This window comes from Carlito syrichta, unplaced genomic scaffold (assembly GCF_000164805.1).
Source record: "Carlito syrichta isolate Samal-C Ts95f unplaced genomic scaffold, Tarsius_syrichta-2.0.1 Scaffold315782, whole genome shotgun sequence".
In the NCBI taxonomy this organism is placed as follows: domain Eukaryota; kingdom Metazoa; phylum Chordata; class Mammalia; order Primates; family Tarsiidae; genus Carlito; species Carlito syrichta.
The window spans coordinates 158,362-185,316 of record NW_007259878.1 but is presented as its reverse complement, the minus strand read 5'-3'; the positions used below and the strand labels follow the sequence as shown (position 1 = coordinate 185,316).

The window sequence follows — 26,955 nt, the reverse complement described above, 5'->3', positions numbered from 1 at the left end:
AATAATACAAATCATAAATATTTCAAAGCTTGTCCAACTTTCAGTTGGCAAAAGTCAAAAGAACCATCCTACTAATGGTTACCAAAATCTGTGGCTATATATCACATCATACCCGTGTTTATGGCATGGGATTCAGTATTAATGCTCTAAAAAGAGGGGGTACAAAATTTCATTCTTAACCAAACTATAATTTCAAAGGGATATTACTGTACCTTCTCAGTCCACATGTTTGAGTTAATTAGTCCTTCTGAATGCAGAAAGTCCTGTATGATCAGTATGAGTCGGAAGGCATTTTCAGCAGTTACAGGATTAGTTTTTGCTTCTTTGTTTTCTGCAACTGCCCATTCTAACATCTTCTGTAGCAAACTAAGTGTAAAACAAAGTTCTCATAAAACCATTGTGAGATTAGAAAGATATCACTGGTAGGTACCACTAAGACAATGTGGATGGAAATTAATAATCACGGAGGAACTTTTAAATGCTTAGAGTTTAATATACCTAATATTAAAAGTCAAATTAAGACCAGGTACAGTGGTTATCCCTGCAATCACAGCACTTTTCAGGAGCTCAATACTAACCTGGGTAACAAAGTGAGACACCATCTCTACAAAAAACAAAAATATTAGCTGAGTGTGGCAGCATGTGCCTATAGTTCTAGCTATCTGGGAGGCTTGAATCCAGGAGCTTGATGTTACAAGGAACTATGATTGTGCCACTGCACACCACCTGGGCCACAGAGTGAGACTCCATCTCAAAATAAGAAACACCAAAATCAAAGTTTCCTGTTTCACTTGACTATAAAAAAGAAAAAAACCTATGACAATAATTCACATTCCATCCTCCATGAGATACTTAAATTAGGCTAGGTATGGGGGCTCATGCCTGTAATCTCAGCACTTTGGAAGGCCAAGGTAGGAGGACAGCTTGAGGCCAGGAATTCAAGACTGCCTGGATAATATACCGACACTCTGTCTCTACAAAAAATTCAACAAAATTTTAAACACACACACACACACACACACACACACACACACACACACTCTCTCTCTCTCTCCCTCTCTCCCTCTCTCTCTCTCTCTCTCTCTCTCTCTCTCTCTCTCTCTCTCTCTCTCATTTCTTTAAAGCTAGCAAATTGGGAAGGTTAGGGAAAAAAGCCTTATTATGGCTTACAGAAGTTCTAGCCCTGTGGGGGGAGGGGGAAGAGGTAACTGGTATACTATTGTTACAGAGTCCTATTATCTACAGGAAATCCTAAATTCTTTACAGATGTAATTGTCATGATGATACTGCTCCCTTCCCTTAGAGGGGGAACACTCAAATTTGGATAAGTCTATAGAACACAATGTATCATGTCCTCAAATATTGCAAGAAAACAATTTAAACAAAGAATTTGTAATCATTTAAACATCCAAATGTATTTAAGATTTAAATCTCACATTGGAGTTCGTTTGAGATTATTCTTTAGATCCTACTAGAATGGCAAAAGATAAAGAAAGGAACTGAACACAAAGGTTCTCTCTTTTCTCCCTTTATATACACAGAATATTCTAACAAATGCTCAATAACTAACATTAATTTAGAGTCCAAAAGGAGGCTGGAAAATCACTAACTGAATGCTTACATTAGTTTGATCTCATCTGATGGTCGAAGTAGCTCACTGGATATTCCTGGTTTAGTTAGTGCTGAAAACACCTGTCCTCGTTCAATCCAAGTATCATCATCACACTTTTCTAGTCCTTTACACATTATGTAATTCAAAATATTTGTCAGTAATTGGAGAAGCTCCTCCTCACATTTCTATAGAAAAGATAAAGTAATTTTAAATAAGTAGAGGAAGCAGATGTTAAAAGCACATCATTAAGAACCATCACATAGACTGATTGTAATAGCTTAACATATTTTTTAAATGCCCTGATGAACCTGAAAATTTACTAGGCCCTAGAGATATAAGATGAATAAAATATTGGTTGTGCTCTCAAGAAACTCACAATCTAGTAACTCCTAGGCTTCTCAACCTTAAATTACTAACTTAGAACAACTCTGTTCATACATTTCTAAGGATTAAAAGTGTATAACAGAAATTAAAATAAATACAGCATTTGGAAAAATAAGGAATTTTACCTCTTGGCTTTCAAGTAAAGAGAAGTCATCACTAAAACCCATATCATTTGTGATGCTGCTTTCTTTGTCAGATTGCACAGAAAATGGTTGTGTAGACTCTATTGGGGATGGCGTGCTGGGCAGGCTGTCTGGCATTTGACTTCCACTATCACTCATTTGCCATGAGTCAATTCCACTGAGATCTAAACTCAAATGTGAAGGGTTACTGTGCCAGAATTCTTCTTGATTCTCTGACTGGAAAGATAATTCTCCCACAGAGCTATCTTCTTGAAATAATGGTGTGTTTGAGTCTAGAGAGCGTCTATCCTCCAAACTCCACTGATCTGAAGATACATTAGCTGAAGCCGAAGAGCTGATTTTTTCCTCATCTGTCTTTTCATCGAAGTTCCTTTTATTATCTTCAGGTGACATATTTTTATCATTATCTTTCATGAAAACAGCCTTATTGCACTTAAGAAGAGTATTTCCATTTTCCAAATTTGCTTTGAAAAAGAGCCTGACTAAACTGTCTTGCCAACCCACTTGCTGTGACATTTGATGTGCTGCATCTGGCTGGGACTGCAAAATCTGTAAAATCTAAAAAAAAAAAATAAGAATGCAAAATTCCTCAAAAAGTACACAGTACTTTATATCAAAAAGTCTTTTTTCAGTTATTTTAATGACAAAGTAATTTAATGGGAAGCTGTAGAAGGATATACTATCAAAGGATTACGCACTTAATAAGATTATAAACTACTTGGAAGACTGGCATCGTGTTTCCAACTAATCTGCCTGTAACTCATTGTACAGAGTAGGGATGTACTAAAAATCTGCTGAAAGATACAAAAGGAAAATCAAAATGATCTACCACATACCAAGACACATGTTAGTCATTTAATTTGGTCAGACAAAAAATATAAGTAGAATGATGGTATATATACAATGTAATAATAAAGTGATATCCTCTCAACTAAATACTTTCCACGAGACTACTACAATTGTTCAGCAAATATCACTATGTGCCAGGCACAGTTCTAAGCACTAGGGTTAGCGGAGTGAATAGGACACATGAGACAATTTGACAGAACTTGGGTATACCAAGAATAATGTTTTCCTGTCTCTCTCTTTTTTTTAAGGAAAAGTTTATGGTTGCTTTTGCAAAAATGTTTTGTTCAGTAAATATAGACTAAGATCTATATTTATAGTCTAGTGAGTCTAGACTATAAAAACCGAAAACTAAACTTTAATTCCAAAGAATTAATTCTAGTAAAATAGATGCCACTGCTTAGCCAGAACAGGAATTTGAAGTTAAAGAATAAACACTGGCATGGGAATGTGTATGATCTCTATCTAACTGATTTCAATTTTTGGATAAAAAGTACTTAAAAAATTTCAAAACTTCAATTAAGATCATTAAGACAATTTAATCACAAAGGCAAAAAACTGCTATGTAGATGAAAAGAACTTTGGTTCTCAGGGTTTTGAAGTTCTAACTCTGACAAATTTCATAGCAGGAGATGAATAATAATAATGTTGATAGGGACTTCAATATTAATAGTATTATATATGCTGAAGAGTCGCAAAGAGTCACAATGACATATGAAGTATTTTCTTCACTACTGCTATACCAATTAGTGAACTACCATTATTCCACTTGCACAGAGTATCATTTTTTTCCCTTCCAGATTAAGCTTTGCTTGGCAAATAAACTTATCATGATTTCGTGACTTTAAAGTTTCCGTAAGACTTATTTTATGTTACACACATATAATGGATAAAAACCAAGCTGAACTGAGAGTTGTTTCTATCTCATTGCACACTCAATGGAAGGATCAATTTACATAACCTGCTTGAAATTCTTAGGGTTGAGCACACAGGGAAATAGTCAATGTCTCACACATACTGCTTAAATGTAAACTGGTACAGTTATTTTGAAGGATAATATAGTAACATCCATCAATAGGCAAAATGTGAATACCCATAGAAACAGGAGTTCTGTTTCATGAAGCTGTATGTCCTACATAGGAAAAGGTACACATAAAAAGATATTCATAGGCCGGGCTCGATGGCTCAGTCTGCAATCCTAGAATGTTGGGAGGCCAAGGTTAGTAGATTACCTGACCCCATGGGTTCAAGAACAGCCCGGGCAACTTGGTGAGACCTTGTCTCTACAATAAAATAAAAATAGCCGGGCGTGGTAGTGGGCAACTGTAGTCCCAGCTACTTGGAAGGCTGAGGTAGAAGGTCAAGGCTGGTGTGGCCGTGAGAGAGCCTGGGCGAAGGAGTGAGACTCTAACTCAAAAAAAAAAAAAAAAAAGATATTCATTGTCAGGGGCAGTGGCTCATGCCTGAAATCCCAGCACTTTGGGAGGCCAAGATGAGAGGACTGCCTGAGCCCAGGGGTTTGAGGCCAGCCTGGGCAACGTGGCAAGACCTCATCTTTACAATGAATTAAAAAATTAGCTGGGCATGGTGGTGCATACCTGTAGTTCCAGCTACTTGGAAGGCTGAGGTGGAAAGATCACCTGAGCCCAACAGGTCAAGGCTATGGTGACCGTGAGCATGTTACTGACCTCTAACCTAGGCAACAGAGTGAGACTCTGACTCAAAAAAATAAAACAAAATAAAAAGGCATTCATAACAGCAGTTATGAAAAAAAGAGGAAACAACCTAAATGTCTATCAATAAAGAACCAAATAATACTTTATAGAATAGCCATAGAATGAAAAACTATGCAGCCATCAAAAGAAAAGATGTACAGATATGTTGCTTGCTATTGTTTTTAATCTGACAGAAAGTACTCTGACACAATTAAAAGGTAAAATTTAAAAAAGAAAAGCAAGCAAGTAAATTAAATAGACAGGTCAGTGGTTACTAGTGGAAGAGAGAAAAAAGTTATGATCTGAAAGGAGTGGACAGGATAACTATCTCCTCACTTAAAGGTTAAATGTTGGAATACTCATAAACAAAGAAAATTACTTCCACAAAGTTCAAAAGACTCAGAAACTCTAAAATTGGGTATATGAATTAGAAATGGTCACAATCAGCTGTGCACAGTGACTCATACCTATAATCCCAGCACTTTGGGAGGGCAGGGCAGAAGGACTGCTTGAGCTCAGGAGTTCAAGACCAGCCCGAGCAACATAGAGAAGCTTCATCTCTACAGAAAAATTTTAAAAACTGCCGAGTGTGGAGGTGCACACCTATAGTCCCAGCTACTAGGGAGGATGAGGCAGAAGGATAGTCTGAGCCCAGGATGTCGAGGCTGCCATGAGCTGTGATCGTGACAAAGCTCTTTCACTCTAGCCTGGGTGATGCCAGTTCAAAAAACAAGGACTAAGATCCCAACTCAGAAAAAAAAATGCTACTTTCCTGTGATTGTGATGAAGTTAATTAACTTCAAGAAAAAATTGTTTACTTGTAAAATCATATCATTTATAAAATAAAAGAAAACTTTTATCTGCTGCGAAATACTCAGTTATTTATTTACAGCATTATGATGATGCTATTATTAAAATATCTTAAAAGTTTACTAACCTTTCTGCAGATGACCACTCTAACATTTATATATGCTCTGTGAGATATATATACCACAGATAATAGATCTTTGAAATTAATAGCAGCATCTATGGTGGGAAAAACAAAATGTTAACATTAAATTCCAGAGACAGTTAAAAAAAGAGTTGTGAGTAATACAATCAAAGAAAGAACTGTGGGTAATACTTGTATAAAAGTTGAAATAATTAATTATTTCATTTTAAAACATGAATTATAGATGTTTAAATTATTACAGAAAAAAATAGGCTCTGAATGTTTGACACCTTCCTGAAACAACCCTAAATAACTGATCTTTTCTTTTGATTGCCTGAACATACTGTCCACACTATGTGGCTCTGTTTCTATTATTTATCTTTATTATATATATGTTTTATCAACGAGACTGTAAACTACTCAAGACAAAGAACCTTATACTCAAAAGTTTCCAGCATCATGCATAATTCTACAGTTTGCAGTAAGTACTGAACAATTTTTGTTTTTTTTTTTTTTTTTTTGAGTTGGAGTCTCACTCTGTCGCCCAGACTGGTGTGCAGAGGCCGCTCCCGGCCACCGCAGCCTCGAACCGCTGGGCTCCAGCGATCCTTCCGTCTCAGCCTTCCAAGTAGCCGGAATTACGGGCATGCACTACCACGCCCGGCTGATTTTTTGATTTATTGTAGAGATGAAGTCTTGCTGCCCAGGTGGGTCTCAAACCCGCGGGCTCTGGCAATCCACTCACCTCAGCCTCCCAAAGGCACGGGATTACAGGCTGAGCCACCAAGCCCGGCTGAACAATTTTTTAAAAATTTTTTTTATTAGAACTCAGGCATGGTGGTGTGCATCTGTAGTCCCAGGTTGTCAGAAAGCTGAGGTAGGGGCACAGCTTGAGTCCAGGAGTTCAAGGTTCTAGTGTGCTATGATCATACCTGTGAATAGTCACTGTATACCAGTCTGGGCAAAATAGTACGAATCGTCTTTTAATTTAAAAAAATTAGAAACAAAAAATAGTGTCTGAAATTGGTTTTCGTTTTGCCTTAAAAAAATATAACCTCCTTAAAAATATATATATTTTTTACATATTTCATCTAGTGTCTTTTTCTTGTTATGTTGACTCAATTATTAGCTTAATCATGCAACAAGAGTTTACTAAGTAAGGAAATGTGTGACAAAAATAACAAAGTACATAAGAGATGGTAGCCAAGGAAGGCCCTGCTGAATCAAGTAATAGGTAACTTTAAAAGCAACCTAAGAAAGAAGTAAAAAAAACTTCTAGGAAAACACATTATTAAATGTATCAGTATTATAAGCCTTAGTCATACCTGTATTTATGATTTGGCTGGTGAGGTTTTTAATGAGAGAGCTATTAACAAGTGTTTCATTAAGAAGGAGTCCCAATCCTGAGTAGCCAACTTCTCTGAGTCGAATACGTTGTTTACTACGCTCATAAACGTTTGTGCATTTCAACATTTGTTCCATTATCTGGTCACAACAAGTAATATATTCTTCTCAATATAGAGAACAATAGTTTGCCATTAAAGTTATCACTGAATAAAACATTACTATACATTGTTTTTGGACCATCATTTTATTCCTTAAGTCTAAAAAATCCACCACTAATGCACCATTTCAATAATTAATATTTAATATGTTTAAAACTCTAGTTTAAATATGGCAAATGACAGAGAAACAATTTAAAATTTGACTTCTTAGTGAGTAAGACTTACATGAAAACAAACCATGCAGTGTGCAAGAGGAACAAAAGTGTGTCAAGACACTTCTGGATCAATCTAGTATCCATTTATGTAGCAGTTATCAAAATAATTTCCAAGGGCAAAGAAACATTTTGAAGCAACCCACCTGTATGTTTGCTAAATTACTAATCTCTCTAGACTCAGTTCCTTTATCTATAAAATGGAACTACTAATAATACCCACTTCATAAAGTTGTTGCAAGAATTCAGTAAGCTAACATAACAAAAGTGCTTAGTGCCTGACGCACCATGGGTGCTACATAAAATTTGTTATTAACTGTTGAAATGTTCTGAGTTGCCACACAGACCTACCACAAGTCAAAAAGGAGACAAGGATGATATGAAAAAGTACATATTCCACTGAGATGACTTTCAGATTACAATATAACTAGTTTTTAATATTCAAACAACTGACACAGGAATAACTACATATAAATAAGTTGAACAGCTTAAAATTAGAAATAGATGTATAAAAATTTACAGTCACAGAATGGATATGTTGCAAGAAAATTAATATACAATACAAAGATGCTTAAAAAATGTTTGTACCTTAAAAATGATTTCTCGTAGTTTGTCAGAGTACTTCTGATTTAAGAGCAAGGCATAAAGTATGTCACCATTTCCTGGTTCAAAGAGCAGTAAGAAGAGTTGACCTCTAGTTGGGCTGGTACGTAGGAGACTGAAGAGTACATTCAGAATTCCAAAAAGCTTTTAAAATTAAGTGACACAAAACAAATCACCACATTAATATATACAAGCACAAATGAAACACAAAATAGAAATTTAACTAAATTCTATGTACTCATACTACTATCTGATGTCTTCTGAATTAGGGGTCCCCAAGCCTGGAGCTACACCGGGATGTGCAGCCTGTAGGAACCCTACTGCAAGGCAGGAGGAGAATGGCGGGCAAGCCGAGCTCTGCCTCCTGTCAGATCAACTAGGATTAGCAGTGGCATTAGATTCTCAGAGGAGCATGAACCCTATTGATAACTGCGCATAAAAAATTGTCTTCCACGAAACTGGCCTATGATGCCAAAAAGGTTGGGACCACTGTTGTGAATTCGCCCTGCTTTTGCCTTATTCCATTTCCTTTTGTATATCCTCTCACTACACACATTCACCTGTTGAAACCACGCCTATCCTGCTTTGTCCATATGAAAAGACATCCCTTCCATAAAGCCGTTCTTGGTCTCCTCAACATATAAAACACTCTTATAAAAACCTCATAGGATTCTATATGTTCCTTATCAATATTATCATACATAGTCTTCTTTGTTTCACAGTTATTTGCAAATGTCCCTTACTGATCCCTGCCCCAATTAGGCCAAAAGTAAAGATGATAATTCATTCATCATTATATTACCTGCAACATGAAAATTACTCTGTATATTAAGTTCTCAGCAAATGGCTCGTTGACTGAACTGACCAAGAAAATATCACTGGCAATGAATAGCAGATACAAGTATGATAAAACAAGATGGGTACTCATCATTCTAAAAAATGAGATTTTGAAGTAGTACAACCCAAGTAAACTCATTACTATAACACCAACTGTGAAATCAAGTAACCACTGAATACACAATGAATATTACATTTAGAAGACAAAGTGTTTTAGTCAACATAAACCTACTCAAATTTGTGGTGTTGAGAGGGTTATACAGAAAAAGACCAAAAATGGAAATAAATACACTTGAGTTCTAATTCCAGGTTTACCCAGAATATAAATTTCCAAAAGTATAAATGGGAAGAGTAATTCCTGATCTGTATATTTTATATCAGTGGTTCTCAAATTTTATCATGTGCAGAATAACTTGGGGGGTTGATTCTGCAGTTGAATCAGTAGTATTTGTGTTTTTAACAAGTTCCCATGTAAAGTTGGTCAAGGACCATATGATGAGAACCACTGCCTTAAAGGGCAGTTATGAGAATTAAATGAGATAATGTATGTAAAAGTAATTTAAAACTAGACACATAATGTACTCTTTATGAAACATTTTAATGAACTTCTGTTATGTTAAAATTCATGTAAGAAATATACCCAGTAACTTTGATGATAGGTAAACATACACTAAGTAGACAATGAAAATAGGCTTCAGAATTGCCGGACAAAGCAATGATTTCTCCATATTAAATTTTCTAGCTAACAAAAATATTACATTACACAGGAATCTATCTTATTAAACTTTCAATTAGTAGATAAAATTTACTTCTTTAACTACATAATATTAAGTGGGACACTATACATATTTTATTCTTAACATATTTAATTAAACAAGTATATACATTTATAAGCAAAGGATACAGCAACTTAAATGCTAAAAAGAAAAATTAGATTTATCTCAGGCATAATACCTGTTCTTCTTCATTAGTAGCAGCTATGTAACCCATAATACTTTGTATCTCTTCATGAGTTCCCCCTTTACACAGAAAATACTTAATTAGTCCATACAAAGAAGTCCTTATTGTTTGAATATCATCTAAAGATAGCTCATTATATTTACAACCATTCCTGAAAGAGAAAACAAAGTACAATAATTGAAATCTTAATTTTTACATGTTTACTTTTTTCTATAAAATAATTCATACTTAAAAATATCTTTCCATAAATTTATTAGAATCATGGCACCTTTAGTTTCTTTTTCTTTTTTTAGAAAAATCTTTTGAAATTAAGAGTTTCAGTAATAAAAACTGAACTTTTAAAACAGCTTGTTTATAGAACACTTACTGCATAGCAGACACAGTTTAAGTGTTTTACTTGATTAACTCATTTAATTTGATCCTTGAAACAACCATAGGAGGTCATAGTTTTATTATTTCTTCTTTACATATGAGAAAACTCAAGCACAGAGAAGTTGCATAATCTGTCTTAGCTGCAAAATTAATGAAAGAAAGATTCAAACCCAATGTATGAAATCCACTGTTCACCATTTTAACCTCCACACTATCCTGTCTCTCTGAAGTTAAAAAAGAACAGAATTGCTGATAGAGAAAATCTACACATTCCAATCAAGGAGCAGACAGAAAAGAATATATCAAACTGAGAAGGAGCAACGGCATCATACCCATAATAAATCCTAAGTGTATCTAGGAGAAACTGCACACCATACTTCTTTCGGAAAACTCTCCTGCTATCTTTAATGATGGTTGAGAGGTACTGTATATGACCTAAAATAGAAAGTTCACTGGTAAATGACGTATCTAAAATAAAGTCACAAAGGTAGTTATGAATTTCTAAAACAATTCTAAAGTTTTATCTAACAGCCAATTCTTACCAATTCGAAAGGGAAAATCTCCACGGTTCCAAATACGGAAGTCAAAGAGTAAATACTGATACATTTGCTGCAGGAGCTGCATATTTTTCTCTAACGATACCTGTTCAATTAGTAATTGAATGGCCATCAATACATTAACATCCATTAAGGTGCTTGGCACCTGAAATTAAAGAGAAGAGGGCTCTATAAAGTTCAGTTTATTTTTTATTTATTTATTTTATTTTTTTAGTTGGAGTTTCACTCTGTCGCCCAGACTGGAGTGCAGTGGCCACTCCCGGCCACCACAGCCTCGACCCACTGGGCTCCAGCGATCCTTCCACCTCAACCTTTCAAGTAGCCGGAATTACAGGCGCGCACTACCACGCCCAGCTGATTTTTGATTTATTGTAGAGATGAGGTCTCGCCAAGTTGCCCAGGCGGGTCTCGAACCCGCGGGTTCAGGCAATCCACTCACCTCAGCCTCCCAAAGGTGCGGGATTACAGGCTGAGCTACTGAGCCCAGCTAAAGTTCAGTTTAAATAATTATCATTAATTCAGAACATCTACTAGATATAAAAATAGAAAAACCTAGGTCAGAAAAATATAAAATTAAGTATTCATTTTTCTGATGTTATCATTAGAATATATTTTCCTAATGATATATTCCTAAAATAGTCTTATATTTCTCAAATATCTCAACTATCAAAGCTAACAAACAAGGTCATATACATCAAAGATGATATATTATTATATAAAATAAGCATTTCTTGTATAAGATGATGCTATAAAAGTTTTTAGAAGCTGCCTGTGAGGCCAGGTTTGGTGGCTCACGCCTATAATCCTAGCACTTTGGGAGGTGGAGGCGAGAGACTGCCTGAGCCCACGGGTTCGAGACCAGCCTGGACAACCTGACGATATCACATCTCTAAAGTAAATCAAAAATTAGCCAGGCATAGTGGCGCATGTCTGTAGTTACAGCTACTTGGAAGGCTGATGCAGAAGAATCACCTGAACCCAGCAGGTAGAGGCTGCAGTGGCCATGAGCATACCACTGCACTCCAACCTGGGCTACAAAGTGAGACTCTGACTCCTCCCCTGCAAAAAAGCTACCTGTGGTAACCAGGTGTGGTGGTCTGTGCCTGTAGTCCCAGCTACTCGGGAGGCTGAGGCAGGAAGATCACTTGAGCCCAGGAGTTCAAGGCTGCAGTGACCTATGGTTGTGTTACTGCACTCCAGTCAGAATGACAAAATAATACCGTCTCAAAAAAAAAGCTGCCTGTAAAATAAATTACATCCACTAATATAACTTAAGCTGTAATAGCTGTAATAGCCTTAAAAATATATTTATTTATTAGAAAAAAAAAAACAACACCACCAATTGCAAATTATAATCACTAGCTCCATCAACACAATGTTTGACTGGCTCACCTTTTGAAGTAAGGCACCAAGAGTCGCAACTCCATGGCAATGAATAAGATTGCCCTGGTTGATAGGATGTCTCTGAATAAAATGTTTCACAATCAAGATAAATGTTGCAACCAGGTTTCTCTCTAGTCTTGACTCTGTGGAATCAGGAATATAACTTTAATTATCATAATTACTCTAATCCCTCGGATATCACATTTTCTACATCATATGACTATTATAACAATTAGGAACTATTAGGAATCTGGTTCAGCAGTTTACTTTCAAGGGTTACTTGTATAATGCATCAGAAAAAGCAGCAACTGAAAATTATATACTTATGTGTACATGTAAATATTTTGTCTACCATAAATTTAACAATATGGTCATATTTCCACTAAGAGAATAAACGAAGGATAAACCAATACCTTTAGTTTTTTGATGAAAGTATTATAAACTTTCTGAACTGTATTAGCAAAATTAGGAATGATTACACAGCTACATATGGTTGTAACTTCCTAATGTTACGATATTTTAAACTACTTTTCAATTATCACATTTCTCAACGACTATTTCATGTTAATTTCATCTTAATACCTGATGCCTTTGTGGAAGTCAGTACCATCCAGTCTTCTTCTACAGACGTTATCAACTCAGGAACTGTGCCGTCATTCTTTTCTTCAGGCATCTGTCTTTCACTCAAGCGGCCGATTTGTTCCAATAAAGGAAAGAGCACATTTAATCCGCCTATGCAATTTATAATGTCCTAAAAAGAAAATTACATATTTTAAATTTTATAAGCAAGGGCAATTTTGTCATTTGGCATCTACAAAGCATGTCACAATTTGCTAAATAAACCTTTAAGCAATATATAAGATCACCCAAGCTAACAGAACCATTTAGAGAAAAGATGCTTTAAAAAGCAGCCTCAGGAGTCACCATAACCAATAAAAAAGAGATCACACTAGACCACTTTTATAGCATCTTTGTTTTCCAGTGTTTGGGGATTTCAAACATAGGCAATTCAAACATAACCCCATTAAGTGGACTTTATAATGTAACCCAAACAATGGAAGAACAAACAACTGTTACCAATTAGGCATGAGGTAGAGGAAAACAAATCGTGAAAAAAATGCATCTGGTGGTAGAAATATAACTGACTTTTCTACTTTTAATAAACAAAGAGATGGATGCAGCCAAGGTTCAAAGAGTTGGATATTTAGGGTAGTTGAGTAAAATATATATATATATATATATCCTCTGATAAGTTACCCATCTCTTTGGCCTCAGTTTCTTCATCCCCATAAAATGGGGATGATAGTAATACCCATTTCATAAAGTGTTGCAAGGATGAAGTAAGCTAATATATAAAAAGTGCTCAGTACCTGACATAACTGTGTGCCATATAATGTTAAGCTATTATTATTAATATAAAAGTGTTCTGAACCGCTATGTGGACCTAACTTGTTTGCAAATGACCACTTCATATTATTTGCCTGGGTTTTTTTTTTGTTTTTTAGGGTTTTTTTTTAGTTTTTTGAGTCTCACTCTGTCACCCCGACTGGAGAGCAGTGGCCACTTCCGGCCACCGCAGCCTCGACCTGCTGGGCTCCGGCGATCCTTCCGCCTCAGTCTTCCAAGTAGCTGGAGCTACAGGCGCGTGCTACCACGCCCAGCTAATTTTTTGATTTATGGTAAAGATGAGGTCTCGCCAAGTTGCCCAGGCAGGTCTCGAACCCTTGGGCTCAGACAATTCACTCACCTCAGCCTCCCAAGGCGCGGGATTACAGACTGAGCCACTGACCCCGGCTTGGGAAGATTTTTTCAATGCATTTGCCCATTTCATGATAGGTGATTTGCACAAACAACCTGCCCACACTGCACTGAGTGTTCAGTAGTTTTTGACCAAAAATGTCATGACCCCCATGCCCCTCCCTCCCCATTCACCCAATCTTGTCTGGTACAACTTTTTTTTGTTTCTCTGGATGAAAATGCATCCTATAAGGGAAATGTTTTGTTGATACAGAAGAGGTGAAACGAAAAATGGCAGAAGCCAAAAGGCATCAAAATTGACAAGTTCAAAAACTGTGTTGAGCAGTGGAAAAAGTGTCTCAATAGGTGTATTGCATCAACAGAGTACTTTGAAGGGGACTGAAGTTTAAACATGTTAGAATAAGAACACACTTTTTTTTTTTTTTTTTGAGTTGGAGTCTCACTCTGTCGCCCAAACTGGAGTGCAGTAGCCGCTCCCGGCCACCGCAGCCTCGAGCTGCTGCACTCCGGCAATCCTTCCGCCTCAGCCTTCCAAGTAGCCAAAATTACAGGCATGCGCTACCACACCCAGCTGATTTTTTGATTTATTGTAGAGATGAGGTTTCGCTGCCCAGGCAGGTCTCAAACCCGCGGGCTCAGGCAATCCACTCACCTCAGCCTCCCAAAGGTGTGGGATTACAGGCTGAGCCACCGAGCCCGGCAAGTACACACTATTTAATAAACAAATTCTGAGTTTTTGGGGGATTGCCCCCTCATATATGAGAACCTGATGTAGCTTACAAAGGTAACTAATTTCAAGCAAATCTAAGCCATTCAACTACTTTAGTCCTTTAAATTCTTATTTATCCTTCAAATGTATGTGTGTATAACCTTTTAACTGAGACCTATTACTCAGATCTGGTGGTGCTTAAAAAACAAAATCTTTAAAAGAATCAGTAAACTTACATAATGTTGCCTAACATTTATTATAAATTTACCTTAATGTCCCAGTTCACTACTTTGTTTCCTGTTAATCTTCCATGCAGACAATTAGTAGATAAATCAAGACAGATTGAATTTTTGCAGGCCTATATATACATATAAAAAAAAGCAAACATTAAGTGCAATTAAAACAAAACATAACTTTAACGACATATAGGTGATTTTTACCATAATTTCAAAAGATACACAGAATAGTCAATTATAAGATGACCATCATATGAATTTGAGTATTACTGTTCTCTGTCTCTTAAAAGAAAGAATCAAAGACCAGATTCTAAAGCACTCATCAAAAGCAGGTCACCGCTGCTTGTCATCTGAGGGATGAGGTATAGCTAGAACTTGTTCGCCACTTAAAGAGTTTCTTAAATTTTTCTCTTTTAAACTAATATAAGCAAGCAGATTTTTGGCTTTTTTTTTTTTTAAGTCAATGTTTTCTTTCCATTAGCACTTCCCTGGGCACAGTTTCATGATATACATAAAATGTGTTATTACAATGTGAGGTAGAGAAATCACAGAATATATCATGATACAAAAATTCAATCACAGGCATAAGACACTATTTTCTCTCATGTTACTGACAGAGAATTCTGGCTTTATTCAGATTATGAGTTTAGTCTGCACTTCTAGAAACTGTTAAAATCATTTGTTAACTTCCATTCATAAAGGCATGTATCTTCACACTCAATCTGTGAATTTGCAGATAATAAAGCATCCTTGAATTGAATCCCCATTTCAAACATTTTAGTAACAGATAATGTGGCTACTGCTTTCCTCTTAAAGCAAATGAGAAAAATTACTTTAATAAATCAGAGAATATTTAACTCGATGTCATCTGTATCAGTCTCAGAGCAGAAATGTCTTTCTCCAGTTACTACTTTAGTTTGTCCACTGTATATTTATGAACTTTCCTAGCACAATAATCTCCTGGATCCTACTCCTCCAATCCAACTTTCACACTGCAGCTTGACATCTTTTTCTAAAATGCAAACCTGATCGCATTATTTTTCTGCCTAAAATCCTATCCATTTCCTATTGTTAATCTGGCACAGGAGGTTTGCTATCATGTGCCTTCCACTTGCATTCTAGTCTCAGCTCTTCTCAGTGCCCTACACCCAAATACATATAGGATTCAGTTTTACAGTGTATGTCTTTATAGGTGCTGTTCAGTGTATATCCCTCCTCAACCTTGCCTTTAAAAACACAAATTAAACCATCTCCTCTATGATATCCTAACTTCCTAGAAGTACAAACTACTCCTCCTTTGCACCCTCAATATATTTTATATGCAATTCCAACAAAGAAATATTGTATATTAGTTAAGGATATACATCAAACAGGCTGGGTTTTAACTCTAGCATTCACTATAATTATCACGATAGGCAAATTACTTTCTTTACTGAGCTGCAGAAAACTAAAGCTTAGAAAAGATACAGGTTATACCATATACTTGTCAGGTCTTTTGAGAAAGTTAAGCAAAATAATACATGGAATGCTAAGCATAGTGTTTAATATAATGCAAATACCCAATAAGTAGCAGCTAAAAACACAAATAAATGCTCATAAAATTATATTTTACTCTTTCTTAAACATTTTTATTTAACTTTAGATTGTTTCCTAAACACAGAAACTTCATTCATCTTTGAATTCTAAGAGTTTAGCACAATTCTTGGCACAAGGAAGACACTTAATAAATTTTAAACAAATGGATGATGAAATACCTCCTTTAAAAAGTACAAAAAAGAAAAATTGACTATAAAAAAATTCCTCGCTGGGCATGGGGTGGCTCACGCCTGCAATCCCAGCACTTTGGGAGGCGGAGGAGAGAGGATTGCCTGAGTGCAGGAGTTTGAGATCAGCCTGGGCAACTTGGCACGACCTAGTCTCTACAATAAATAAAAAAGTTAGCTGGGCATGGTGGCACACACCTGTAGTTCCAGCTACTCGGAAGGCTGAGATGAAATGTTTGCCTGAGCCCAGCAGGTCAAGGCTGTGGTGACAGTGAGTATGCCACCGCACTCCAGCCTGGCAACAGAGTGAGACTCTTACTTAAAAAAAAAAAATCTTCTAGGCCGGGCATGGTGACACATGTCTGTAATCCCAACCCTTTGGGAGGTGGAGGCAAGAAGACTTCCTGAGCCCAGGGGTTCGAGACCACCCTGGACAACTAGGCAAGACCACACCTCTACAATAAATTAAAAAATTAGTCAGACGTGGTGGACATGCGTCTGTAGTTCTAGCTACTTGGAAGGCTGAGGTGGAAGGATCGCCTGAGTCCAGCAGGTTGAGGCTGCAGTGGCCATGAGTGTGCCACTGCACTCTGGCCTGGGTGACAGAATGAGACATTAACTCAAAAAAAAAAAAAAAAAAAAAATTCCTCTAGAGCAGTTTTTCCCAAACTAGCAGTCATTGGTAATTAAGTCATAAAAACAAAATGTGTCTTATGATCAAATAATAACAGTAGGATAACACAAAAGTAAATTAGTTTCTTTATAGCAGGATTGTTAATGTGTATCATCAATCTTCAAGAAGAATATAAGAATTCAATAGTCCCTCCCTCAAAGTGACATAGCACCATTTTGGAGAAACGTTCCTTCAGTAAAGCATTTTTTCTTTTTTACATATAGTGGTCATATTGAATTTCTTGGAAAAAATCAAAGCAATGGCTACTTTTTTTTTTAACAATATATTATTTTCACTTCAACAGTAAAAAGAAAAAAAACTCAACCTCAATTTTATCAAGTTCAAAGTTATTTTGTAAAAAGGATGTAACAATCATAATGTCAAAAATACCTTGCCGGGCTCGGTGGCTCAGCCTGTAATCCCGCGCCTTTGCGAGGCTGAGGTGAGTGGATTGCCTGAGCCCGCGGGTTCGAGACCCGCCTGGGCAGGCGAGACCTCATCTCTATAATAAATAAAAAAAATTAGCCGGGCATGGTAGCATGTGCCTGTAGTTCCAGCTACTTGGAAGGCTGAGGCGGAAGGATCGCCGGAGCCTAGCAAGTCGAGGCTGCGGTGGCCGGGAGCGGCCACTGCACTCCAGTCTAGGCGACAGAGTGAAACTCCAACTCAAAAAAAAAAAAGAAAAGAAAAGTCTAGTGATAAAGTGTTTTGTTAATTATGTCAACTTGCTTTCAAAATGATTTGAGATAAACAAAGTCAAGAAGTACAACAAAATGTTAATGATTAGTGAATTTAAGTGAAAACATACAGGTTATCCCTTTACCATTCTTTTACCTTACCTCTAGATGTGAAATTTATCACAATAAAAAGTTGGAAGAAAATAAAACTAATAAGTTAATTTTATTAGGTCAGATACAACAAATAAATATTGAAAGGTAATAAATTATGATCATGTACCAGCTGTTTAAACTGGAAAAAGATATATGTATTTTGTGATATTTTTGTAATCTCACAAAATCATAGCATCTTCTTAGTTCATGTAACACTGAGTATAATTGTGGAAACTGATGTTTTTGCTGCTTCTCCCTTTTCTTTCTCCCAGTTCAACCTTTTATCTTCTTTCCCTCAGTCCTTGCTGACCTCAATTATGTCTACTAAGTCCTTGAAGAAAAAGGGACTGAACAAAGTAGGCATATAGGTAGCTTCTTTTTCTCTTTTTGAAGCAAACATTTCTTTGTCCTTTTTCTTTCTTTCTTTCTTTTTTGGTTATATCATATTTTTTTTAAAAAAAGATTGAACATAATTCTGTTTTCTCTCTCCAATCAGTAAACTAGCCGAATATAAGTACAGTTTCATTTACTGAAGTTATTAGTACATATTCCAACTACAACTACTTCCATTCATACTACTGGAATTACATAATGATAATATCTGAATACTAGTTGAAGACGTATACCTTAATTTTTACTGCTTCTCACCTTCCTTTGAAAACTCATAATTATTTTAAAGCCATTTCAAGCCCCTCCTTTCAATTACCCACTGAAATGACAAAAGGAATAGAAAAGGAATTTTAGTTCACAACAGTTATTACTAGATGGTTAGTCCATGAATTTACTCTGACCTTTGCTGTGTAGTGAAGAAGGACATTATCAGGCAGGTCGGCCATGTCTGGCTCTTGATATTTCCAAGGGCTTAAACAATTTGGACCTGCAAATTATTTATATACAATATACACACATCATTGAATATACATGGTCTCCTTGGTTCTGTGCAATTAGAACAAAAATTAACCTGCTTCAAGCTACACAAACAACAAAATTAAAACACAGTAGTTAAAATGTACTTTAGCTTTTATATCACTTCCAATTTATTCAAAACCTATACAAGTTGGGGAATGGATCAATCCCCACTACAGGAAAAAAAACTGTATATAGCAATAAACAACGATTATTAAGTATAACAAAGTCTATCAGTTGTAAAACTATTATCAAATAAAGTCTATCTAATATAAGCTAAATCAAATATATAAGACAAAAGAGCAAAACATTCCATCGATAATGTGAACAAACATCATAAAAATGGAATAGCAGATGAGTAGGAAAAAATTCTCAACTTTACAAATCAAAGCAGAGTTCCATTTTACATTGACTAATAGAAGAAACAGTATTGACCATTCCATATTATTGAGGCTGTGGTGAAACTGGTACACTTATGTATTATTGGTTGATATTGTGAATTGGCATATCCCTTTTTAGAAACTGAATAGGCAACATGTTTTGAGAGCTAAAAAAATATTCACACACTTTGAATATTTATTCTGGGAACTTATCATTAAACATATCAAAATAAGAAAAACTGTAAGTACATCATACTTAAAATTTAAAATTTGTATCAACATTAAAAATTATACACAATCTAGTAAATCATACATTATAAATCCAAGGAAATGTGTAGCAATTAAAAATGATCATTAATGAAAACTATAACAATTATTATTTGTAAAAATAGAATTACAAGTAGGAAAAGTTGTAAAACCCAAAATCTAAACTCTAAGGCTATTATGACTATACTAAAGAATATTATTAACTTGAAATTTATTTAGATTATAAATCACTTTCAAATACTTTGTTGAGGTTCAAAGTAATGATATGGTTCAAATATAAACTTTGAAAGTGTGAACAGTCCCATTCATCTTAAAGTTCCCATGCAATTTTAAAGATGTTTGACAAGTCATTCTGCAGGGTTAATGTATAGAACTCTTAAAGGTTTAACTCCTTAACACCCTGTTAGAAATTTAGACATAATTTTGAAAGTAGTTAACATCCAATAATAATAATTAGTATATATGCTTAAAATAGCCAAAAGACAAAACAAAGCAAAAACCAGTTTGTAAATATACCCAAGGTCTCCTAATTCTATGTCCTTCATGAAGTCTTCAGTTATAATACATCATTTTAAAAATGACAAGTTTTGGAATAAGACTCATTAATTTGGGAGGCCTAGATGGAAGAATTGCTTGAGCCTGGGAGTTCAAGGCTAGCCTAGGCAACATAGCAAGAACTCATCTCTACAAAAAAATTAAAAACTTAGCCAGGCATAGTGGCACATGCATGTAATCCCAGCTATTTAGGAGACTGAGACGGGAGGATCACCAGCGTTCAGAAAATTAAGGTTGCAGTGAGTTGTGATTGTGCCACACTGCACTCTAGCCTGGGCAATAGAGTGATACCCTGACTCAAAAGAAAAAAAAAAAGACTCATGATTTTGAAATCAGTTAAATAATTTCTTATGTAGATGGACTGATATTTTGCTTCATCAACTCACTAAAATCTGTCAAATGTACTGGTAGTACATTTGAACTGTGTCCCCCTAAAATTCATATGTTAAAGTCACAACTCCCAACATAACTGTATTTGGAAATAGGGCTTTTAAGGAGGTAAAGTTAAATAAAGTTATAAGGGCGGGGGCCCTAATCTGATAGAGCCCCTTATAAGACAAAGAAGAGACAAGAGAGATCTTTCCATGTGCAGAGAAAAGACCATGGGAGGACACAGTAAGGTGGACTAAGCCAGGAAGAGAAGCCTCACTAAAATTCAATCCTGACAGCACCCTGATCTTGAACTTCTAGCTTCCAGAATGGTGAGAAAATAAATTTCTGTTGCTAGAGCCATTCAGTCCATGGTATTTTGTTAGGGCAGCCCTAGAAGACTAATACAAGCGGTATTATGGATGATATTTGAAGTATTTCCCAGGAGTTTAATTTATTTATGCCTATCAAAAAGAGTATGATAGGTGGTGAGCTTTTTCTTCCCTTTCAGTTTCAATTAACACAAATATCCTCTACAGATCAAATAAAATCTCTAGAATATATTCAGACAACAGAAAACGATGCTAAAGGTAATTAAACATTATGACTATACAATCTCACCTGCTAAATATAATGCCTTCACCTGAGGAGGCTGCAGTGCTTCATAGAAGATGATAACAGAACCCAGTTGACCCTCCAGAGATGTGGGGCATCCCCATTCACTGTCTTGGGTCCCAGCTGATATCAACTTGGTAATCAATTTTGATTTTTCAATTGTACCTCCCCAGGAGGCTGATGACAGAATTCCACCAAACGATGTCCGGTGAGGGGTAATAGGAGAAGAAAAAGGCGGATCTGGAATTTGGGATGGAGGAGGAGTGGTGGTTCTCTGCCCAGCTGAACCAATGCAACAGGAAATAAAAGGCTAAAAATGTAAAAACAAACCAAAAAAAATTACACAATTCTAGTTAAAGTCTATCCTCATAGTTAAAATAAGACAGTACATAAAATTACACAAATAAACAGAAAATAAAAGTGGAAGCAGTTTTATTTTTACTGGATCATATGTGTATATATACACATGTATGCTGAAGAAATCACGAGCAAAGTTACCTTTGGCCTATAGAATCTGGATGCATTACTTTTATGACTCACCATATATTCCTTTGTAAATTTTGAATTTTTTAAAGTGTATTATAAACAATTTTCAAATTCACTGTTTTCTAAAAATAGAAATACCTTTTCCCTTTAAAATTTATAAATAAACACATATTAGTATAACACTAATTATAGGCTATCCTGAAAATGGCCATCAAGATGAAAGGAAACAAGACATTACTTGAATCCCAGGATCTGAGAAATAATCTACTTAGCCTCCTGGGGAAATAATAATCTATTACCTTTAGAAAAGGTTCTCTTGGCCAGGCTTGGTGGCTCAGCCTGTAATCCCAGCACTTTGGGAGGCCAAGGCGAGTAGATTGCCTGAGTCCACGGGTTCAAGACCAGCCCGGGGAACTTGGCTCATCTCTACAATAAATAAAAAATTAGCCGGGGGTGGTAGCATGTGCCTGTAGTTCCAACTACTTGGAAGGCTGAGACAGAAGGATCGCTGGAGCCCAGCAGGTTAAGGCTGCGGTAGCTGGGAGTGTGCCACTGCACTCCATTCTGGGCAACAGAGTGAGACTCCAACTCAAAAAAAAAAAAGAAAAGAAAAAGTTCTCTCAAAATTATCCAAAACTTCTTAAAGAACTTTTGTATACTAGTGTTCTCTGAGAACCATCTCAGTAAATAAGATCCATCTTACACTTAACTACAACGTGAAGGTCTTAAGCTTCTTCATTATTGTTTGAATTGTAATGAATTGCAAAAGAGCACAACATAATATTCTCTTAAGTATTTCACATACATGGAGAACCTTATTGAATGATAATTTGGTCTGCTCTCTTCATTTCTTTGGCTTTCCTGTTATAAGTCTTTTCTTTCCCCCCAAGCCTTTAATTACATTTGTTTCTTCCTTAAATTGCCTTCCTTTACTCACGTTGTCTGACTTTAATAATGACAGGCTGACAGAATTGAACATTAACTTACCGTATCTTAGTATACAGAAAGCATTTTGAAATCTTGGAGCATATAGTTAGAATAAACAGAACCTTCTACATCAACTGAAATTTTTTCTCAATCAGTTAGGCCTGCAAAGAGTAGGTAAGATATGCTTACTTCATTCATGGCAGGAAATCTGAGAGGGGCAGAAACCTTCTGTTGTCCATTATCGTAGATATAGACAAGGCTCTGACCAAAAGGTCTTTTTCCAGGCATGTGAACAATGGTTACGTTGTGCTGGTGAAATAAACCATACATTTAAATAGAAAATTGCATTGTATCTTTGGAATGACAAAAGCTTTCAGTGTACTATTCTGTAACTACTTTGTGTCAACAGTAGAACATGTTGACTAAGAGTAGTTAAATGCTGATTTAAATGATGTTCTCAAAGCAAGCAACAATTTTTTCTGTAGTACTACAAAAGCACTCAAGACTATTCTAAAAAATTTACACAAATTGTAACAGTATCTTTTTTTTTTTTTTTTTTTTTGCATTTCCAAGGCTATAAGTATTCTTTTTTTTTTTTTTTCTGGACTAGTTATTATTTCCTGATGAACATTTTTAGAAACAATTTTTAAAATGAGAAGCATTTTACATTTTTAGAAAGGCAAGAGACCAGGCATGGTGGTTCACATGGCGCCTGAATCCCAGAGTTTTCGGAGGCTGAGGCCAGGAGTTTGAGATCAGGCTGGACAACATAGCAAGACCCTGTCTCTACAAAAATTAAAAAAAGAAAAAATTAGCCAGGCCTGGAGGCACATGCCTACGGTTCTAGCTACTTGGGAGGCTGAGATGGGAGGAATTCTTGAGTCTGGGAGTTCAAGGTTGCAATGAGCTATGATCATGCCACTGTTCTCAGCATGGGTGACAAAGCAAGACCCTGCCTCTAAATAAATAAATAAGAGAGAAAAGCAATAGAAATGCATTGTTTTTAATAATCAATCATCTCATTTTAATTAGAAATCAAATTTGCTTCTAGAAAACAGTAAAGAAATCACAACGTTCATTTTAACTTTTCGATGGAAAAATAATTACTGCTGAATTTATGATGATAACAGTATATAGAATTAAAAATACGAGAAGTTAAACGTGATGCCCTAAAACCTTACCCAGAGAGAATCACAGAAACTGTGGTCAGGAAGCATAACCGTTGCATATTCTCTTTTCGTGCACACTGCCACAACCAACATGCCTAAATGGGTAATAAAAGCTTCAAAACCCATACCACTTCCTGTAAAAAAGCTAACAAAAATATTTATTATCAGAACTTTTGAAAGTTGTTCAGTTTCATCATCATTGAAGCACATAAAGCTATAAAGTCACCATGAATATCTTTCTCGGCAATTCTGTGTCTTAAATGCTATTGCCATGTATCAGTCCAACCTTGTTTTTAAGACATTTTAAAAATCCTTTCGGGCAAAAAGAGCATAGTAAATTACAAAAGGCAGTCTTATAAATAGAATTAAAAATACGAGAAGTTAAACTAAAAATTTTTTCAAATAAGGTTCAGAAAGCATAAACGAAGGTCTTAAAAATCACAAAGCAGTCCAGGTGTGGCAGCTCACACCTGTAATCCCAGCATTTTGGAAGGCCAAGGTGGGAGGATTACTTGAGCCCAGGAGTTCAAGACCAGCCTTAGCAACAGAGTGAGACCTTGTCCCTACAAAAAAAATAAAAAAAATCAGCTGGGCAAGGGGCGCACGCACCTGCAGTCCTAACTACTTGGGAGGCTTAGGCAGAAGGATCGCCTGAGCCCAGAAATTCCAGGCTAAGTTGAGTTGTGATCATGCCACTGAACTCTAGCTTGGGAAACAGAGTAAGATCCTGAATGAAAAAAAATAAATAAATAAAAGAACACAAGGCATATTAAAAATCATTCGCCAGTAAACTCTGGATGTACACACACATGGGTTTTCTGACCCTTCATATAAATATACAGCACATTCAATGGAACAGAGATTATCATTTAATCTTCAAGTTTATCATTCTTTTTTTTCCTCTTTTACACCACTTTTAAGAAGGAGCCTTATTTCAAAACTAGCCTCAAAATGTAACCAGCACAATATTTAAGATACACAATTATTATTCTGAAAGTAATAAAACACTTATAATTAAACTATATGTAGACTAAGGATGAAGAAACATTAAATAATTTATTGCACATTTAAAAGCTAGATGCTTAGAAAAATTTTTTCCTGTTTAAGAATCAGCACAACTGGGTGCAGTGGCTCATGCCTGTAATTTCAGCAATCTGGGAGGCTGAGGCAAGAAGCTTGCCTGAGCCCAGGGGTTTGCAACCAGCCTGGGCAACTTGGGAAGACCTCATCTCTACAATAAATCAAAAAATTAGACAGGCATGATGGCACACACCTGTAGTGCCCGCTACTTGGAAAGCTGAAGTGAAGAATCACCTAAGCCCAGCAGATCAAGGCTGCAGTAGCCACGAGTATGACACTGCACTCTAGCCTGGACAACAAAGTGAGACTTCAACTCAAAAAAAAAAAAAAATTCATGCATATATTGTTATGACTATTCATTTATACTCCATAACTTGTGCCAGTACCTGTACAATTGTTTTCTTTTTCCTCCTGTGTTGGCAGTTCCAAGAGTCAACTGATCCTGATCTAAGCAAAACCAAGCACTGAAAGAAAAGGCAGACCCTGGCCATTTCTGTATGGGAGGCACAGAAATTCCTGCCATACTATGTGACAAATTAAAATACTGCAGTGCACTCTCTAGACTTAGTTTTCGGGCCATTGTCAGGATTGCTCGAGTCACAGGAATAGTATATGGGTGAATATATTCAGCATCATCCACTCTCAGCAATCTCAGTATTCGACGGATTTCTTCTGAGCTCACTGACTGACTCCCCAAGGAACCATGGATTGCAATCAAGTTCTCAGCACAAGTTCGATGGAGGGAAGAATGGGAGTCAAGGGTTTCAATGATTCTAATTCCCATGTTTGCGTTGACACAAGTAGTTCGACTCTGCCTATTAATACAACAAATTCTTTTCAGCCAATCAGAAATGAAGATTTGCAGGTCATGGGATTCTAGCTCTGGAAGCCACTGGATAAGAAGCAAAAGAGGCTGGACATTACTAATGCCCAAAATTCCAACTGAAGTGTGGTCACCCTCCACAGCCTGGAAAGCAACATAAAAGATAAAAGGTTAGTTACCACTTTGAAATGTAGATAATGGAGCTTCTTTTAATAAAGGTTAAAAACTCATCATATTCACAGAAACAAAGATCTGAGTACCACATGTAGTCACTCACAAGTGGACCCTGAACATTTATCATAATACTATAAGAAAGAGATTGGCAGTAGTGGGACACTGCCGGAGAGGGGGGAGGTATATACCATCAGTAAGGGTACTCACACTTTACCTGTACAATGAGCACGTATGTACCTAACCACGAGTTGTACCCTACATTTAAAAAAAAAAGAAAGTCTAAAAAGAAAACAACAAAATATATTAAATTTTGACAAGGAAAAAAACTCACCATATTCATAAGTTCTTTAAGTAGTTCTAGTGGTGGCTGACCCAAGGACTTTAATACTTCAAACATATGTGTATAACCAATTCTTTCTTTAAATACTTCCTGGAGGAAGGAAAATAACACATCAAAGCAAACTTTGAAAGACTGAATTTGTTGAAATTTACTAAAAATACTGAATAATGCCAGTCACAGTGGCTCACACCTATAAATACCAGGCTGAGGAAGGAGGCTCACTTAAGGCTGGGAATTTAGACCGGACTGGGAAATATAGTGAGACCCTATTGCTATAAAAAATTTCTTTTAAAAATTGGCTGGACGTGGCAGTGTGTACCTGTAGTCCTTGCTACTCAAGGGGTTGTGGAGGGAAAATTGCTTAAACCCAGAAGTTCAAGCCTGTAGTTAGTTCAGATAGTACCACTGTACTCCAACCTAGGTGACAGAACAAGACAGTTTCAAAAAAAAAAGAGAAGAGACTTTGGGGGAAAGAATCAGATATCAGACTCAAAGGACTAGATTACAGCATCATGGCAATTTTGAGTATTTGACAGAAAGAAACTGAATATAAAGATTTTTCTGTTATTGTATCTGGAGCATTAAGTTTATTTAGAAGTTCTATGTCATATGTATTTCTGAACCAGTGGGCACCCAAAGCCATAAGGTGAAATATAAAGGCAACCAAAACACCCAGAACAAGAACATACTAAATTAGACTACTAAATTAGGTAGAAACATATAAACTCACTGCAAAATAAAAAAATTTAAACATAACCAGTAAAACCAGTTGTCTCTGGTGTGGGGGGACAATTGAATGTGGGTCAAAGATAGTAAGAATATATATATATATTTT

The 26,955-nt window shown here is 36.1% G+C and overlaps 1 protein-coding gene across 1 annotated transcript in view; it reads right to left on the bottom strand.

Annotated features, from left to right (window-relative positions):
• Nucleotides 1–26,955, bottom strand: part of NBEAL1 (neurobeachin like 1) — a 211,707-nt gene that overhangs the window by 97,122 nt on the left and 87,630 nt on the right. The window contains exons 13-30 of the mRNA XM_008073238.2: nucleotides 26,112–26,210; nucleotides 25,170–25,750; nucleotides 23,716–23,848; nucleotides 22,724–22,843; nucleotides 21,128–21,431; nucleotides 18,821–18,906; nucleotides 14,796–14,885; nucleotides 12,643–12,811; nucleotides 12,070–12,203; nucleotides 10,663–10,822; nucleotides 10,453–10,555; nucleotides 9,743–9,899; nucleotides 7,937–8,095; nucleotides 6,957–7,116; nucleotides 5,638–5,726; nucleotides 2,122–2,697; nucleotides 1,622–1,797; nucleotides 213–366 (exon numbers count right to left, since the gene is read on the bottom strand). Coding sequence (XP_008071429.2) covers nucleotides 213–366; nucleotides 1,622–1,797; nucleotides 2,122–2,697; nucleotides 5,638–5,726; nucleotides 6,957–7,116; nucleotides 7,937–8,095; nucleotides 9,743–9,899; nucleotides 10,453–10,555; nucleotides 10,663–10,822; nucleotides 12,070–12,203; nucleotides 12,643–12,811; nucleotides 14,796–14,885; nucleotides 18,821–18,906; nucleotides 21,128–21,431; nucleotides 22,724–22,843; nucleotides 23,716–23,848; nucleotides 25,170–25,750; nucleotides 26,112–26,210 — 3,450 coding nt within the window. The remainder of the gene's footprint in view (nucleotides 1–212; nucleotides 367–1,621; nucleotides 1,798–2,121; nucleotides 2,698–5,637; nucleotides 5,727–6,956; nucleotides 7,117–7,936; nucleotides 8,096–9,742; nucleotides 9,900–10,452; nucleotides 10,556–10,662; nucleotides 10,823–12,069; nucleotides 12,204–12,642; nucleotides 12,812–14,795; nucleotides 14,886–18,820; nucleotides 18,907–21,127; nucleotides 21,432–22,723; nucleotides 22,844–23,715; nucleotides 23,849–25,169; nucleotides 25,751–26,111; nucleotides 26,211–26,955) is intronic.